We start from the raw sequence: 19,374 nt of genomic DNA on the forward strand, positions 1-19,374 counted from the left end.
ATAATGTCAAAACATTTTCCCCAAAATGTGTTCCCACTAAGACAGAAATTTCAAGTATGTAATTGAGCAACGTTCCGTCATTGACTCACAGATCTGGACACCCTCCACCCCCGCCCACCCCTTCGTCTCAAATCCTAGCTGAGGCCCAGGGCAGGAGCCAATCCCGCAATCTCGAGCATTTCAGAAACTCAATTCTCCCCCAGAGAGCGCCTGGGGCCCTGGCTAGCCCCACCCCCACTCCATACCCAGAGGCACAGAGAGCGAGGCTCCCGGCGTAAAAGATCTGGCCCGAAAAAGAGCTCGGATCTGGGGGCACTGCTGAGAGAGAAAGTGGGCAGACTGGTCGAGGCCTACAACTGAAAAAGGCTCGTTTCCAGAAAGACAAAAATCCCCAGGAAGACGGCAAAGGAACGAGGGGGTTGCGGAGTTGGTCCTCTTGGAGAAACTTTTGGGAACATCAAAAGTAATATCCAAAGTCCGGCCCCCATTTGGAGGCAGGACCGGGGGTGGGATACTCGAGGCGGGGCGGTCCGGGGCCAGACGCTGGGGATGAGGGGAGGAGGGGGTGTACGGCCCTAGCGGAGCCTCGGTTCCGGGCGCCTCAGTTCCGGAAAAGGGGCGCGGCGGGCGAAGTTCCTCTGCCCATTTCCCAGCTTCTTCCCGTGTGGTCTTTTCTCACGAGGCCGTGAGGAACGCTAGAGGGACTCGTAGGTCCCCGAAATGCCGTCTTTAGCGCTGGAGGAGCCCAGGCAGCCGAGTCTGCTCCCCCGACCCCGCCACGATTCTCCCCACGTGCTCCGGCCGGAACACAGGCTGCGAACGGGGGGTTCCTCCCACGTGGAGCCAGCAGTCACAGACTACGTGCAGGGTGGCCCGCCCCTCCAGGGGCGGGGGGTGGGGGGAAGCGCGAGCGCGAGTGCGCTCGGGAGAGCAGAGAGGGAGAGGCGCGCGGTGCACGAGCCCCGGAGCCTCGCAGGCGCGCACACGCTGCCGGTGCCTAGCGGACGTGGCTCCTCCGGCCCAGGGCTTTTCCCCGCCGTCCTGGTATTTTCCGCGTCCGCGGCCCAGAATGGGGAGAAAGCGGGTCCCCGCACGGTCTAAGAGGAGATTCCTAGTCGGCCGGGACCCCGGAGAGAGAGCCGCGGACAAAGTAAGGTTCTCAGAGGCGAGCCAGGCGCCCCTTGCTTACCTTCTGCACTTGGTCGTGGTTGAGCTCCGTAAAGAAGTAGGCGAGCAGATGTGAGGCAATCATCCTGCCAACTCCCGACGGAACAGAGTTGGGAAACCGAGGCCGGAGCGCGTGCGGGGTAGGAGAGTGCGGCGATCGGACCGCTTTGTACCTGGACTTGGCGGCCCGGCCGGGATTGGTGAGTCCGGGAGGCACACAAAGAAAGCACACGATGGCGCGCCCGGCTGGAGGGTTTCGGGTCTCTAAAAACAGGTTTTGGTAGTCGCAACTGTTGAAAGACCAAGAATCACTCCAGGCGACGTGTTTCGATGTCCCACTGTCAAAGTACTAACTTCAGCCACAAGATCACTAAGGCTCAACTTGAGAAAGAATCGAAGTCCGGCTTCACTAGGGCGACCGGACCTCTCTGGCTCATACGTGGGCTGCGTTCGCCCGCGGATCTTCTCGGCTAGGTGTCACGGCGGTGCTAGCGGCGGGCTGGGACTCCTGTGCTGGAGTTTCTTGCAACAATGTGGCTTATTGAGGGATTGCCGGCTCGCGGGCCGCCGGGTCAGTGACGCGCGCACGCCCATTGGCTGCGCGGGGAGGGTGTGTGCGCCTACGGGCCGCCCCCCGCCGCGGCGCAGCCAGTCGGAGCTTACGGCCCGCGGGCGCGGCCGCTCAGACACGGAGTGGGCCAGCTGAAGGGGCGCGCCTGGGGCTGGGGGCGGGGCCAGGAGCCGAGGATGAGACGTGTGGTCCGTGGCAAGAGGCTGCGGCGGAAAGGCGCATGAGCCAACGCCGCGTCAGGCTCAGCTATGGGTGGGGGGTGCATGATCACAGACCCGGGGTGTGGGGTGACTGGAAAGACGGGTCAGCGGACCTGCACACGCCCTGGGCGGGGAGAAAGACACTGTCTGGCATCTCGGGGTCATGTGAGGGGCCCCTGCTACCCGGTCACATTTCTGAAGCATCTTAGTTCTCACCTATTGTGGCTCCAGGCGTCCGCGCAATGCTTACGCGAAGTTAGCCGCCACAACTACTGCTCTACTTTATGCCAAGCTTCACAAAATTGAATGGATGTGAGTTTTACTGACATTGTTTTATAGATGAGGATACAGAGCCCTTAAGAAACTTGCCCAAGATCTCACAGTTAGTGAGTGGCAGATAAAGGAAGGAACCCACGTCCTCTGACTTTGAGGCCCTATTCTTTTCCCGATTAGTTACCCCATCCTGCCATTCTAAGAGCCAGGAAGTGGAAAGCAGAAAAGAACTTTTGTCTGCAACTGTGGGACTGATGCGTGAGTGAAACTGGGTGGGTGGTAAGTGTGTAACCAAATGACCCTGGCCATGTGTGGAGTGGGGTGGCTTAGGGATTCTGAGACAAAAAGGAGCCACAGCTAATGTCCAGCATCAAACTTTTTTTCCTTTTTCTAGAAATTTTATTGAAATATATTTGATTTACCATGTTGTGTAGATTTCTGCTGTATGGCAAAGTGATGCTGTTACACATGTGTATTCTTTTTCCTATTCTTTTCCATTATGCTTTATCACAAGATATTGAATACAGTTCCCTGTGTTATACAGTTGGACTTCATTGTTTATCCATACTATATATAACAGTCTGCATCTGCTAATCCTGAACTCCCAATACTTCCCTCCCCTTGCCCTCCTGCTTAGCAACCACAAGTCTATTCTTTTATCTGTGAGTCTGTTTCTGTTTCATTTGTGTCATATTTCAGCTTCCACATATAAGTGATATTAGATGGTATTTGTGATATTAGATGGTATTGATCTTTTTCTCTCTCTCTATTTCTGACATTTCACTTAGTATGATAATCTCTAGGTCTATCCATGTTACTGCAAATGGCATTATTTCATTCTTTTTACGGCTGAGTAATCCATTATATACACATACCATGTCTTCTTTATCCATTCATTTGTAGATGGGTGTTTAAATTGTTTCCATATTTGGGCTATTGTAAATAGGGGTGCATGTATCTTTTCGAACCACAGTTTTGTCTGGGTATGTGCCCAGGAGTGGGACTGCTGGGTCATATGCTGGCACCAGACTTTGATTCATGCTGGAAGCCACCAAGAGTGACTACAGCCTATGGGAGATCAGTGATTGTGGAGAACAGCAAGCCTGAGGTTGGAAAGATCACAGAGGAGGGAAGATGAGGGTTTGCAGTGTTCTGCTGAGGAGTTTGTCCTTCTCTGATAAACAGGGGAGTGCTATCTGCAATCTATAATAATAATAAAACAGAAGTATTAAATGTTCATTCTTGGGAAGTAAGAATATACAAACATATACAAATACACAAATTTCTGTATGCAAATATACAGAAAAAACAAAAACATCGATGATCTAGCCTCTCAGCAAAACTTCTCAGAAGCTATGTACTCTTGCCAACTAACTACACGTTCTCACCCTTCCCTCCCTATACTCCAGTCAGGCTTAAGTCCAAAACTGTTGTGGTCATCGTCACCACAATGACGTACATATTGTCAAATCCTCTGTTCCTATCTCTCTTTTTCTCATTTAAAATGTTTTATTGACATGTATTTGATTTGTGGGCTTCCCTGGTGGCTCAGTGGTAAAGAGTCTGCCTCCCAGTGCAGGAGACATGGGTTCAATCCCTGGGTCAGGAAGATCCCCTGGAGAAGGAAATGGCAACCCTCTCCAGTATTCTTGCCTGGGAAATCCCATGGACAGTGGAGCCTGGTGGGCTGCAGTCCGTGGAGTCACAAAGAGTTGGCTATGACTTAGCGACTAAACAACAGCACCACAATAGATTTACAGTGTCGTGTTAGTTTCCAGTGTACAGCACAGTGGCTCTATATGTACATGTATATGCTGCTGCTGCTGCTGCTAAGTCGCTTCAGTCGTGTCCAACTCTGTGCGACCCGATAGACGGCAGCCCACCAGGCTCCCCCGTCCCTGGGACTCTCCAGGCAAGAACACTGGAGTGGGTTGCCGTGTCCTTCTCCAATGCATGAAAATGAAAAGTGAAAGTGAAGTCGTTCAGTCATGTGCGACTCTTAGCGACCCCATGGACTGCAGCCTACCAGGCTCCTCCATCCATGGGCTTTTTCAGGCAAGAGTACTGGAGTGGGGTGCCATTGCCTTCTCCCTATATATATGTATATAGATATACATACATATCTATAAAACTATTGTATATATATTCAATTCTATATATATATATGTATATTTTTCAGATTCTTTGATAGGTTATTCCAAAATATGGAGTATTTGGAATACTGTGCCATACGTAGTAGGTCCTTGGTTATCCAGTCCTATCTCTTTTATACCCTTGTCTTACTCCGCCTCTCAGGGATGTTGGGCACAACTGACCAAATCCCTCATCTGGACACATCTTCCTCTACTGAGCCAGGGAAGCTTTACCTTTCTGGTTTCCCTCGAACCTCACTCCAGGTTCCTTAGCCCCCACTTTCTCTACTGGTAAATGCCGGCCTATTCAAGGGCTGTCCTTCACCCTCTTCTCTGGTCTAGTGTCACTCTCTCCCTGGTGTTCCCTGCCAGCCCCATGACTATTATATCATTTACGTGCTGATGACTCACTAATGTAGATCTGCCGTGAGGCCCTCTCCCGGAGTTCCAGACAATTTCTCCAACTGCCATTTGTCATCTCCCAGTGAAGTGACTAGCATCTCTCATCTAACATGTCCAAAGCCGAACTCAACTTGTCTTTTCAAATCTCTTCCTTTCCCAGTTGTCTCAGCATATTGCATCATCATCCGCCCTAAATCATCCTTGATTCCTTCCTAACTACTCACCTTCATCTACAGCCAATCTGTCAGCGAGCAGTCAATCCGACCCATAGCCAAGCCACCAACAACTCAGCCAGAGCCAATATCAGCTAAGCCACCAACAACTCAGCCAGAGCCAATATCAACGTTTTCCTGCCTTGCTCCCTGCTCCCATTCATGCCTCTCTCCACCCAAGCCCTATAGTCAGTTCTTCACTCAGGGGCCAAAGTGACCTATAAAATACAAACCATTCTATGTACTGTGAACTACAAGAAGGCAGGATCTGTACCTGTGTTGTTTCCTCATGTCCACAGGGCCTAGAACAGTGCCTGTCACATGATAGGCATGTAATAAATATTTGACAAATGAATACAAAAAATTTAGAGATAACCATTGTCCACATTTTGTATTCACACACCCAACATCTCTCACCAGACTGCAATAGTCTCATAACTGGGTTTCCCTCTTTAGATATAGAAATGCCACAGATAAATAGGTTTAGCCATCCAACAGAGATTCTTAGAGACGTGATGTGACCTTATTTGCTTTTTTAGAGCAATAATTGCCCTCCATGTGGATACAGGGGAAGGAGGTCAGAGACCAGAGGCAGAACGAAAGCTGTAAGATAGCATGAGGGCCTGAACCAAGGTAAAGGTAGGTTACGGAGTCAGGCAATAAGGTTAGGTGTTTTGAAGACTGAGGTGGTATTGATGGCTTTGGTGAGGAGTGGGAGATGAAGAGGAGGATGCCTGCTGCCTAGAAATACTGTCCAGTAGTACAGTGTTACAAAACCTTTTGGCCTCAGGCAGGTGGGACCACACCCAGTCAGTCAGTTCAGTTGCTCAGTCGTGTCCAGCTCTTTGCTACCCCATGGACTGCAGCACACCAGGCCTCCCTGTCCATCACCAACTCCTGGAGCTTGCTCAAACTCATGTCCATCAAGTCGGTGATGCCATCCAACCAACTCATCCTCTGTCGTCCCCTTCAATCTTTCCCAGCATCAGGGTCTTTTCCAGTTCTTCCCATCAGGTGGCCAAATTATTGTAGTTTCAGCTTCAGCATCAGTCCTTCCAGTGAATATTAGGGCTGATTTCCTTAAAGATGGACTGGTTGGATCTCCTTGCAGTCCAAGAGACTCTCAAGAGTCTTCTCCAACACCAGAGTTCAAAAGCATCAATTCTTCCATACTCAGCTTTCTTTATAGTCCAACTGTCACATCCATACATGACTACTGGAAAAACCATTACTTTGACTAGACAGACCTTTGTTGGCAAAGTAATATCTCTGCTTTTTAATATGCTGTCTAGGTTGGTCATAGCTTTTCTTCCAAGGAGCAAGCGTCTTTAATTTCATGGCTGCAGTCACCGTCTGCCCAGTAGGTAATGTCATCTATGATTCTTTCTCCACACGGTAATTGTAGAGCCTCTTCCCCACGCCCCTCTTTGGTCCCATTTCATGTGGACCAGATAACAAGGTACTTCAAGTGCCTGTTATCTCACAAAGCTCCCAATCCTGGGAGGTGGTTGGAGTGGGTATTGGTATAAGCCCCCCACATACATGACAAAATAAAGAGTATTGCTCACTCCAGGCCAGGACTTAAATCTTCGATTTTTCTGGCTCCAGACTCTACACCTGGAATTTATTATTGATTGATCCTCAGATCCCACCCCCGCACACAAACACACACAAACGTTGAGGAGTCATGACACATCCACGTAATTTACATTCCATAACCCAAAGAGAAATAAATCAGCAAATACGTTTTAAACAAACCCTTGCTTTGTTCAGGACAGTCTGTTCAGTGCTGTGAGAAATACAAAAGACTTCTTACCTCTGAGGGATTAACTGTTCAAAGATATAAAAACATTATTACAGAATGGAAAAGTCTATCACTAAGAGCAAAATGGGCTTCCCTCATAGCTCAGTTGGTAAAGAATTCACGTGCAGTGCAGGAGACCCCGATTTGATTCCTGGGTTGGGAAGATCTGCTGGAGAAGGGATAGGCTACCTACTCCAGTATTCTTGGGCTTCCCTTGTGGCTCAGCTGGTAAAGAATCTGCCTGCAATGCGGGAGACCTGGATTCAATCCCTGGGTCGGGAAGATTACCCTGGAGAAGGGAGAGGCTACCCACTCCAGTATTCTGGCTTGGAGAATTTAATGGACTGTATGGTCCATGGGGGTAGCCAAGAGTCAGACATGACTGAGTGACCTTCACTTTCACTTTCAAGAGCAAAACGTGTGTGTTTGTATGTGATGGAGTTTTGGAGGAGGAAGAGACAGAGCAATAGGCCAAAGTCAGCCAAGGCATGTCTGAAAGATTCAATGCCAGCTTTTACACAAGGCTGCCTCTTGCCTCACACAGGGCTGAACTGAGCCTGACCTGAGCCTGACCATTAGGCTTCAGGGAGCTGCCCTGGGAAGAGGCCACTTTGGCAAGAGGCTACTCTATTTGCCAAATATTCCTTTTACTAGTTGGGATTTATCAAGTTTGCAACTCGTTGTGATTGATGGGATTACTTAGAGAATTTTAAGACTGAGAGCCAGCCTGCCCTGAATATAAATGTTTAGGACTACTTACATTGTGTTGTCTTTAATGTTGGGCCCTAATGATATGCATAAATTTCTTATGTTTCATAGTTCAGTTGTAATGTATGAATTTGAGAGATTGGGGAAAAGAGTCATTTAAAAGCAGTTACAATTTAAAAATTGAAGCCACAGGGTTCACAATAATCTAATTTTATCTGTCACAGTTGCAAACTGAACACCATCAAGCTAACTTAAGCAGAAAAAGAGTTTATTGAAGAATCTGTGGTCCCTTTCAGGATCTTCAGGAGGACCAGAGAATCAAATTCAGAGGCTAGCCAGCTAAGCATAATGTGCAAATTATACCATCAAACTCTGCTGGTGAATATGCTATTACTGTGGCTACCGGGCTCAGGCCTCTTTGCCCAACACCTGATGTTAACCATAGGGTTTTACAGCTGGTATATGGCACAGCCACCTTTGATGATTAGATATCTATCTGTCAGCATGCTTGCTAGAAGGAATTTTGCATGACACCCCTTTCTTTATGGTATTTGCCTCTGAACTGACATCTTACAAGTGATTGCCAGAACCTGAGCCACATACTAATGCCCTAGATTCAAGGGAAGCTGGGGAAACGGGCCCACAGGGTCAGGAGTCACAACTTGGAGAAGTCCTAAATTAAGAAGGGTGTTCAAAGGGGCTGGGCAGGCCCAAAGCTTGGCAACACATTCACCACACCCAATAGTCACTAAATGTGGATCATTGCAAAGTTTAAAACAATCTACAGATTCAATGCAATCCCTATCAAATACCAATGGCATTTTTCACAGAAATAGAATTAAAAATTCAAAAAGTTTCTAAAATTCTAAAACTATGGAAACGCAAAAGACCTTAAGTAACCAAAGTGATCCTGAGAAAGAACAAAACTGGAGGTATCACACTCCCTGATTTCAAACTGTACCACAAGCTACAGCAGTCCTCAAAATAGTATGGTGCTGGCACAGAAATAGAACATAGATCAATGGAATAGAATAGAGAGCCCAGACATAAACCCATGAGGTGGCCAAAGTATTGGAGCTTCAGCTTTAGCATCAGTCCTTCCAATGAACACCCAAGACTGATCTCCTTTAGGATGGACTGGTTGGATCTCCTTGCAATCCAAGGGACTCTCAAGAGTCATCTCCAACACCACAGTTCAAAAGCATCAATTCTTCGGCGCTCAGCTTTCTTCACAGTCCAACTCTCACATCCATACATGACCACTGGAAAAAGCCATAGCTTTGACTAGACGGACCTTTGTTGGCGAAGTAATGTCTCTGCTTTTTAATATGCTGTCTATGTTGGTCATAACTTTCCTTCCAAGGAGTAAGCATCTTTTAATTTCATGGCTGCAGTCACCATCTGCAGTGATTTGGGAGCCCCAGAAAAGTAAACTCTGACATTGTTTCCACTGTTTCCCCATCTATTTTCCATGAAGTGATGGGACCAGATGCCATGATCTTCATTTTCTGAATGTTGAGCTTTAAGCCAACTTTTTCACTCTCCTCTTTCACTTTCATCAAGAGGCTTTTTAGTTCCTCTTCACTTTCTGCCATAAGGATGGTGTCATCTGTATATCTGAGGTTATTGATATTTCTCCCAGCAATCTTGATTCCAGCTTGTGTTTCTTCCAGCCCAGCATTTCTCATGATGTACTCTGCATATAAGTTAAGCAGGGTGACAATATACAGCCTTGATGTACTCCTTTTCCTATTTGGAACCAGTCTGTTGTTCCATGTCCAGTTCTAACTGTTGCTTCCTGACCTGCATACAGGTTTCTCAAGAGGCAGGTCAGGTGGTCTAGTATTCCCATCTCTTTCAGAATTTTCCACAGTGTATTGTGATCCACACAGTCAAAGGCTTTGGCATAGTCAATAAAGCAGAAATAGATGTTTCTCTGGAACTCTGTTGCTTTTTTGATGATCCAGTGGATGTTGGCAATTTGATCTCTGGTTCCTCTGCCTTTTCTAAAACCAGCTTGAACATCTGGAATTTTACGGTTCACATATTGCTGAAGCCTGACTTGGAGAATTTTGAGCATTACTAGCCTGTGAGATGAGTGCAATTGTGTGGTAGTTTAAGCATTCTTTGGCATTGCCTTTCTTTGGGATTGGAATGAAAATTGACTTTTTCCAGTCCTGTGGCCACTGCTGAGTTTTCCAAATTTGCTGGCGCACCGGCTGCAACGAACCACGCAGAAGCATGGCCGAGACGGGCTACCCCTCTCCCAAGGTCAGGGGCAGCGACCAAGAGTGCCGGGCTGCAACAGCACAGGAGCGGCCTAGAGGAGCTACCACACATCCGAGGTCAGGGGCAGCAGCAGAAAGGAGCTACTCCACGTTCAAGGTCAGGAGGGGCGGCCGTGAGGAGATACCCCTCGTCCAAGGTCCACAGATATAGTCAATGTCAACAGTAAATGGGGAAAAGACCACTAAGAAGTATTGCCAGAAAGCCCTCCTGCAGTGCCATTCTAAATGTGAGGGCTATTGTGTCTGATCCCCTTATCCTGAAGGCCATGGGGCTTTTATCCCCCAGTTTGCCTGAGAAGAGCATGGCAGCTTGCTGAAACTGACGTGGGAGCACTGTGTGGTCTCAAGTCTTTCTGAGCTCTGCCTTTCTCATCTGCAAAGTGGAGATCATGAGACGCAACATGCGAAGACTTTAGTTCAGAATTCGTGATGGATCTTGAATACCAGTTACCTAAGCACATCACTCATAATATCAAGTTTTCTATCTGATAAGAACTCAGTGATTAAAGAAAATTTCACATGTCAGAAACAGCAAGTGCCAAGTCTTGGAGTCATGGAAAGGATTGGTTTGTTCTGAATGGCATGCAATGCTCTGGTCTAGAGAGCAGATTTCAGTGGGGATTGGCAGGAGGGAAGCTGGGCTGGTAGGCAAGGAAGGCTCAGACAAGAGGGAAGGAATAGAATCCCATCAGCACTCAAAAGCATAGCACTAAGGCTGGAAGCAATGTGGAGGACAGATTGGTGGAAAGTAAGACCAGAGTCCTGGGGAAAGATGCTGAATGCCACTACTGGCTTATGACAGAAGACAAAGATGTGAAATTAGTGAGAAAAGCATGAAGTAGCCCAAACAGGACATGATCAGTGATTGAATGTGAGGGATGGAGACAGGAAAAACTCTTGAGACAGTGATTCTCAGCCTTGGACTGCTCTTGGAAAGACTGGTGACTGTGTAAAGAGCTTCTTCAAATTAACAAGAAAACGAAATCAAGAACGCTTAGGTAAAGGATGCAAACAAGTTCATAGGAAAGGAACAAATGACTATTTGGCGTTTGAAAAGATGATTAACATCACTCAGAGTAGTGACATGCAAATTTTAAATATATTGTTGTACCATTTTTTCACCCATCAGTTCAGTAGAAATCAAATAATGAGAACACCCCTTACCACAGGGACAGAGGTACTCTTTCTTTTTGGGGGGGAGGGGAGCGGCATGGACCACAGCATGTGGGATTGTGGTTACCCAACCAGGGATCAAACCCAAACCCCCTGCATTGGAAGCACAGAATCTTAACTACTGGACCAGCGGGGAAGTCTAGGAGGTGCTCTTTCTTCCAGCACATTTGCTGACATGGGAACACAGCCTCCATGAGGTGAGTTTAACACAGTCCCTCAATTACAAGCACTCCTAGCCGTTGATCTTGAGATCCCAATTATCTTACAGACATACCTACGTATGCATGTAAGTTTATACACTCGGGCATAATTTGTCATAGTAAGGCCGGGACCAACCTGAGCCCTATCAGTTGTGGACTGGCTCAGTTCAGTTCAGTTCAGTCACTCAGTCGTGTCCAACTCTTTGCGACCCCATGAATCGCAGCACGCCAGGACTCCCTGTCCATCACCAACTCCTGGAATTCACTCAGACTCACGTCCATCAAGTCAGTGATGCCATCCAGCCATCTCATCCTCTGTCGTCCCCTTCTCCTCCTGCCCCCAATCCCTCCCAGCATCAGAGTCTTTTCCAATGAGTCAACTCTTCGCATGAGGTGGCCAAAGTACTGGAGTTTCAGCTTTAGCATCATTCCTTCCAAAGAAATCCCAGGGTTGATCTCCTTCAGAATGGACTGGTTGGATCTCCTTGCAGTCCAAGGGACTCTCAAGAGTCTTCTCCAACACCACAGTTCAAAAGCATCAATTCTTCGGCGCTCAGCTTTCTTCACAGTCCAACTCTCACATCCATACATGACTACTGGAAAAGTGGACTGGTTAGGTAAATTAATGGAGAAGGAAATGGCAACCCACTCCAGGACTCTTGCCTGGAAAATTCCATGGACTGAGGAGCCTGGTAGGCTACAGTCCATGGGGTCACAAAGAGTCGGACACGACTGAGCAGCTTCACTTTCACTTTCACTAGGTAAATTAAAGCACATCCGTACAATGGAATTACTTAGTCATCACATAATAAAAAACAAAGAGGTTAGGTATTAATATCGAATGATCTATGAGATACAGTTAAGTCAAAAACTCAAGATATAGAGCAGTATGCGTACAAAATTATCATTAGTGTATAAAAAAGAACCAAATATAAACAAATACCTGTGTAGTACAGTCATAAACTTTCCTCTAGGTAGAAGACCTAGGTAACTGGGAGACAGGCATGGGAGAGAAACTGTATTATATAGTCTTTGTGTGTGTTTCTGTAGTCCTTTGCACCAGGCGCAAGAATTATCTATTCACACACACACAAAGACAGAAATAAGAAACATACCTATGAGTGTAAAGGCATCACAATAGAATGGAAATCCACCAACTGTGAAGTTTCCGGTTTTAAAAAAATGATGCTCAGCCCACACAGCAGTCCAATTTTATAAGAAACTTGCGGGGACAGGGGAGGGAACCCAGGCATCAACATTTTTTAAAGTTCCATGAGTGATTCCAATGTGCAGCCAATGGTAAAAAAAAAAAAAAAAAGCCTGGTATAAGCAAACCTGGGTGTTTTGGCTTCAGTGCTGCAGGATCAGCTGAGCCTGCATCAGTCTTGGCGTTGAAATCTGACTCCTCCACTCACTAAGCACAGCTTGACCCATTTGCACTTCTCTGACTTTGTATCTGTTCCTGGTCCAGCATCATCTAGTCCTTATCTTTGTAGCTGCCTTATCCCTGTCCTCTAGACAGCAGGAGCTCAGTTTATTTATAAACTTGCCAAAAATCCAAGTAAGCTTCCTAACGTCCTATCGCTACAATGACGGGAAATGTGGTGGTGGTTTAGTCACTAAGTCATGTCTGATTCTTTGCCACCCCATGGACTGTAGCCCACTAGGCTCCTCTGTCCATGGGATTTCCCAGGCAAGAGTACTGGAGTGGGTTTCCATTGTGGGAAATCTATCCCTTTCAATTATGAAGGCAACTGTCCCAGCAGGAATGAGGAAGGGCCCTGCCTCTCTCTGTGCCACTCTCCCCTGAAGATTTCAGTTCAGATGATTTCAGGTGCAAGGAACAAAACACTCTGGCTCTAACAATAAAAATACTTGTTTCTAATAAAAATCTGCCTGGTGGTGGGCTGGGCTCCTGGCTGGGTGTATCAGGGCTCTTGCCCCACTTCTCGGAGAATCTCTTGGTTTTGCCTTTCTCTCTGAGTTTGTTTCATCTTCATGCTACAACATATCCAGATTTCATCCACAAATTACAAAATCCAGAGAAAGAGAAAGGACTTGTCTCCTCCTGGGTCTCTGTCTTATAAGGGAATAAAACATATCCTGAAACTCCCCAGTAGCCTTCTTTTCCCTTAATTTCATTAGTCAAATTGCCATATACACATTCTAAACTCAGTTATCTTGAAAGAAGAGTAAGATTATCATGGCTGATTTATATCAGTGGTTCTCTACTATGGGGGTGATTTTGCCTCCTAGCAGACATTTGACAATATTTGAAGACATTTTGGGTTGTTTCAACTAGGATTGGAAATAATACTAGCAAAGATGCTGCCCAACATCCTGTAATCACACAAAAGTCCCCACAACAAAGAATTATCCAGTCCAATATGTCAAGGGTACCAAGACTGAGACACCTGGCTTAGATCAATCAGGGCCCATCCCTGGAGCTGATGACAGGGTTACCTTCCCCTAGTCATTTGGTGGATCCCAAACAATATCAGGTTTCTTAGGGAAAAGAATGGATGTGATAGGCAGCCAACAATGTCCCCTATATGACTGCTTCAAAGGTTTTGGGATCCAGCATCTACTTCCTTCAAAGTAATCCAAACAGGAAATTTATAAACTGATGGCCTAATCACAACAGATTATATAGATCTGTAGTCCCAGAAGCCAGAAAGGCTAACATTTGTGATTTAATATTTATATTTTTGCCGAACTAGTAGGCTGACACTCAAAATAGCCACAGGACCCTTGCACATTGGTCAATCCAAGAACATTAAAACTTTGCTTCTCTAAATCATATGAGAGAGGACAGTGTGACATCACTTGATAGGATTTTAGCTATTAGAGAAAATGTGTGGCTGGCTGCTCCCACTCGCCACACTGGTTGGTGTCTCAAGGAGACATGGGAGTTCAGGGAGTCGAGATTAAAGTATCAGCTAAAACATCCAGAACAATACATCACTGTTCTTTGTTTTTTAGCTGAGACAGTTATTTATCCAGTATCTCTTGGGCCTGAAAACAAAACCATTAATTACAAAGACCAACCTTTCAGGACACAGAGCAGGGTTGATATACCATCCTGGAAACTGTGTGTGTCTGTGTAGATTTCTGATTACTAAACCTCTGGAAATCTCCTGAGAACTAACTCATGCCTACAGAATGGGCACACGCTTCTGGTGTCATCAGGACTCAGCCACCACCAGTGGATGGCGGCTGTTTTCCACGTCAACATGGCTCTCTCCCAGAGCTCTGTTCTGTAACTTACTTTTATTAAACCTAAAACTTCATCCACCCCATGGCTCACATCCCCACAAATTAGAGTCACTCTCTGTGGTAGTCATTAGTTCTAGTCACAAAATAGTTCTAGTGCTCCAAGTTCATGGTAGGATTGCATAACCTCATCCCTTTAAATTTAGATGTCATCAGGTGACTTGCTTTCAGTTCAGTTCAGTTCAGTCCCTCAGTCATGTCCAACTCTTTGGACTCCATGAATCCCAGCACGCCAGGCCTCCCTGTCCATCACCAACTCCCGGAGTTCACTCAGACTCACGTCCATCAAGTCAGTGATGCCATCCAGCCATCTCATCCTCTGTCGTCCCCTTCTCCTCCTGCCCCCAGTCCCTCCCAGCATCAGAGTCTTTTCCAATGAGTCAACTTTTTGCATGAGGTGGCCAAAGTACTGGAGTTTCAGCTTTAGCATCATTCCTTCCAAAGAAATCCCAGGGTTGATCTTCAGAATGGACGGGTTGAATCTCCTTGCAGTCCAAGGAACTCTCAAGAGTCTTCTCCAACACCACACTTCAAATGCATCAATTCTTCGGCGCTCAGCTTTCTTCACAGTCCAACTCTCACATCCATACATGACCACTGGGAAAACCATAGCCTTGACTAGATGGACCTTAGTCGGCAAAGTAATGCATCTGCTTTTGAATATGCTATCTAGGTTGGTCATAACTTTCCTTCCAAGGAGTAAGCATCTTTTAATTTCATGGCTGCAGTCACCATCTGCAGTGATTTGGGAGCCCCAAAAAATAAGTCTGACACTGTTTCCACTGTTTCCCCATCTATTTCCCATGAAGTGATGGGACCAGATGCCATGATCTTCGTTTTCTGAATGTTGAGCTTTAAGCCAACTTTCTCACTTTCCTCTTTCACTTTCATCAAGAGGCTTTTTAGTTCCTCTTCACTTTCTGCCATAAGGGTGGTGTCATCTGCATATCTGAGGTGATTGATATTTCTCCCGGCAATCTTGATTCCAGCTTGTGCTTCTTCCAGTCCAGCATTTCTCATGATGTACTCTGCATATAAGTTAAATAAGCAGGGTGACAATATATAGCCTTGACATACTCCTTTTCCTATTTGGAACCAGTCTGTTGTTCCATGTCCAGTTCTAACTGTTGCTTCCTGACCTGCATACAAGATTTCTCAAGAGGCAGGTCAGGTGGTCTGGTATTCCCATCTCTTGAAGAATTTTCCACAGTTTATTGTGATCCACATAGTCAAAGGCTTTGACATAGTCAATAAAGCAGAAATAAATATTTTTCTGGAACTCTCTTGCTTTTTCCATGATCCAGGGATGTTAGCAATTTGATCTCTAGTTCCTCTGCCTTTTCTAAAACCAGCTTGAACATCAGGAAGTTCTCAGTTCACGTATTGCTGAAGCCTGACTTGGAGAATTTTGAGCATTACTTTACTAGCATGTGAGATGAGTACAATTGTGCAGTAGTTTGAGCATTCTTTGACATTGCCTTTCTTTGGGATTGGAATGAAAACTGACCTTTTCCAGTCCTGTGGCCACTGCTGAGTTTTCCAAACTTGCTTTGGTCAATGAAAAATTCAGCAAGTGTACACCAAATATTGAACTTTGGCTATATCATAGATACACAAAGACAGCTTCTGTCAACCTGGATCCCTAAGTGAAGATGACATGAAACAGAGGTAATGTCAACCTGTAATGTTGGGGTTAGGGAGTGTAACCCGCTTTATCCTGACTGATACTGTTCCCCAAATATTGGCTTCCCTCCAGCCGTTTCCTCCTACACCTTTTCCATGGATTACTCCCAAGTTTGCTGTCCTCCACCTAATTTTCTACCTCTCTTTTCATATCTCAGTATCTACAGTGTGCCTTGTGGAGCCCCATTTTGTACCAGGAAATTCTCCTGCATCCTCAACTTCCCAACAGAATGCGTCCTTTACTGCTGGACCTTACCTGAATCCTAGCTGTCCTCTAGAGGCGTCTCTTCCCACACACTTCAGACCTGAGGGTGGGTAAGTGACATTGAAATTCCCATGGCTGGCGATAGCTGTATCTTTAAGTAAAAGTCCCACACCATTAAGACTCATGGCCTCCTGCTGGGTCACCCCCAGTCTTTCATTTTATTGACATCCTTCCCTTTTGGGCTCCTGGAATATAGTCTTCTTATCTTCTCCACGTCCTGCAGAATTCTGGGAGACTTCAACGGTCCTAAGGACAACTACCAAACACCCGGGCCTCATAGCTTCCAGACCTCATAGTTTCCAGCCCTTACCAAATCCAGTGACCTCTATCTTCTTTGTATTCTGATCACTTTCTCTGAGGCTACATCCTGAACCCTCTCAAACTTGTTTCCCTTCTGCAGTAAAAGCTATGAGGACCGCCACAGATGGACAAGGAAATGGCTCAGTAAGTTGAGTTGTACTGGATCCTAAGCAACATTCCTCTTCCCAAACTATATCCTAGAGCAGAGGTTCTCAAATTTTAATGATTTCCTCCCATTACCTGTGTATCTTGTTAAAAGGCAGACTGTATTAAGCAGGTCTGGCGTGAGACCTGAGATTCTGCATTTCTAACAAGCTCCCAGGTGATAGCCATGCTGGTTCATGGACCTTACTTTGAGTCACAAGGAGCTAAGTGTCCATGAGACCTGGCTGCCCTGTTCTTTCTATTCTTCCTATGAGAAAAGCTCACCAGTGCCTCTTTGAGTTCTAATCAACCCCTGTATAACCTGCCCCCCAAAATGGAGACCTGTCTTAAGGGCTCCAGTGAACTGCCTGGAGTTTCACATTTTGACTTTTAATGTGTTGTTGTTTTAATATTTATTTATTTTTAATTGCTGATTGGTTTACAATGTTGGTTTGATTTCTGTCATACATCAGCATGGATTAATCATAGGTGTACATATGTCCCCTCCCTCTTGAATCTCCCTCCTACCTTCTGCTCTTTCCCCTACCTGGGTTATTATAGAGCCCGGGTTTGAGTTCCCTGAGTCATACAGCAAATTCCCACTGGCTCTCTATTTACATATGTTAGTGTATATGAGTCCATGCTACTCTCTCCATTTATCTCACCCTCTCCTTCTCCCCCACCCTTACCCCAGTGTTCATTGCAGCAAGACTTGGAAGCAACCTAGATGTCCATCAACAGATGAATGGATAAAGAAGCTGTGGTACGTATATACAATGGAATACTACTCAACCATAAAAAGGAATGCATTTCAGTCAGTTCTACTGGGGTGGATGAACCTAGAGCCTATTATACAGAGTGAAGTAAGTCAGAAAGAGAAAAAGAGATATCATATATTAACTTATATACGTGGAATCTAGAAGGATGATACTGATGAATTTATGTGCAGAGCAGCAATGGAGATGCAGATATAGAGAACAGATTTATGAAAAATCTCAAATGATTCACAGTTCTTCAATGCATAGCATACTCACATCAGCTCATGAAAAGTCCCATTACTTGCAGTGTATTTCTTTTCATTTTCATTTTTTAAACCCTTCCATCTTGATACTTGCACCTTTTTTCTCCCCAGCTTTTGTCGTAGGCCAGCACTCTAGTATGTTTGCTATAGGTCATTAAATACGCATGCATTCAACCTTGGAAGGTGAGTTGTGTATGCTTATGTTTTTAAGCTACATAAATGATGTGCACCTTACAAAGAAAAAAGCTCGAGATCTTCCTGGGAGATCTTGTTGTGGGCTTTTCCTGCTGAGGTGGCTGGGATTCATGTTCCCCTTATTTATATAGGAAACGAATGACCCCCTTATTATGTGAATCAGCTCCAGAGAATCTCTATTTCTTGTGACCAAAATAACTCAAGGAGCACCCTACCTCACAGGGTGGTTGGGAGCTTAACGGAGAGCAGGATGTGGTGTCTAGACATCCCTAACCCATTGCTCCTTAAGTGTCAGACCCTCTCTTGTTGTAGTTGGCAAAGAGCTAGATGATGAATGATTTAGGCCACGATTAAGAGTTGTCTCCATATGGCCTAGTTAGCTTTGCTGTAAATCAGCAACGCCCCTAACACTAGCCTAAAATACTGTTGTAACAACATAATAATAGAAGTTATAGAGTTTAAATCATGATTAGACAGACCAGAGATAGATCCAGAAACAGATCCACAGACTAATAAGTTAAAGGTGGTTTTTCAAGTCGGTGAGGAAAGGATGGATTAACTAATATATAAATGGTGTTGGAACATCAGGGTGATGATCAGTGAAGAAAAATTAATTTGGATTATTAGCTTAGTGCTTACAACAAAATTAATTCCAGATAAAACATTTATATGTTAAAAAATTATTAGAAAATATTGTGGGAAAAATTTTGCAGTAACCTCCAGTTAAACCTTTTCTAAGCATCACACAAAACCCAGATGCCTTAAAAGAAAGATGAATTTAGCTACATTAAAAAAATTTTAATTCCTCAAGTCAAACCTGCTATAAACAAACTTCTTTAAAAATCAGTAAGAAGAGCATTATCTTATTTGAAAAATGGGAAAGAATATGAAGAGTTCATAGAAAAGAAAACATAAATGCTCTAAATATATGGAAACATAGTTGAGATCACTTATAATTAAAAAAAATGCAAATTAGAGTTACAATGATGATACACTTTTCAGATCAAATCAATTGACAACTTTGAAAGATTTTAGAAACTATACTAACAAAGACGTATGGGGACAGGCACTCTTGTAAATTACTTCAGACAGCAATTTGACATTATATCAAATTAAAAATGAACATACCCTTTGACTTCTAGGAAAGTATTCACTAATATATTTGAATATGTATGAAAGTATACATCATGTTATTAATGCAAATTATGATTTGCCTAAATAAGGGAATACTATAAAGAGCTATAAAAATTTGCAAAGATTTTGGATTATTTACAGAACATGTTCAGAGTACAAAAAAAGCTGCACAACAATGTAAGAGTGCGGGGAGGGGGAGGAGAGTGAAAATACATGTATATTTATAAGT

General features: G+C 45.0%; 1 protein-coding gene and 1 long non-coding RNA gene across 2 annotated transcripts in view; one reads left to right on the forward strand and one right to left on the reverse strand.

Annotated features, from left to right (window-relative positions):
• HK2 (hexokinase 2) overlaps positions 1-1,873 on the reverse strand; it is a 65,874-nt gene extending 64,001 nt beyond the window's left edge. The window contains exon 1 of the mRNA XM_018054976.1: positions 1,190-1,873. Within this exon, the coding sequence (XP_017910465.1) occupies positions 1,190-1,252 (63 nt within the window). The 5' untranslated portion in view covers positions 1,253-1,873. The remainder of the gene's footprint in view (positions 1-1,189) is intronic.
• On the forward strand, positions 1,309-17,515 carry LOC102191530. Its single transcript, XR_310367.2, has 4 exons — positions 1,309-1,367; positions 16,245-16,401; positions 16,752-16,795; positions 17,490-17,515. It is a non-coding gene; the product is annotated as an uncharacterized LOC102191530 (long non-coding RNA).

This window comes from Capra hircus, chromosome 11 (genome assembly GCF_001704415.2).
Source record: "Capra hircus breed San Clemente chromosome 11, ASM170441v1, whole genome shotgun sequence".
Classification (NCBI taxonomy): domain Eukaryota; kingdom Metazoa; phylum Chordata; class Mammalia; order Artiodactyla; family Bovidae; genus Capra; species Capra hircus.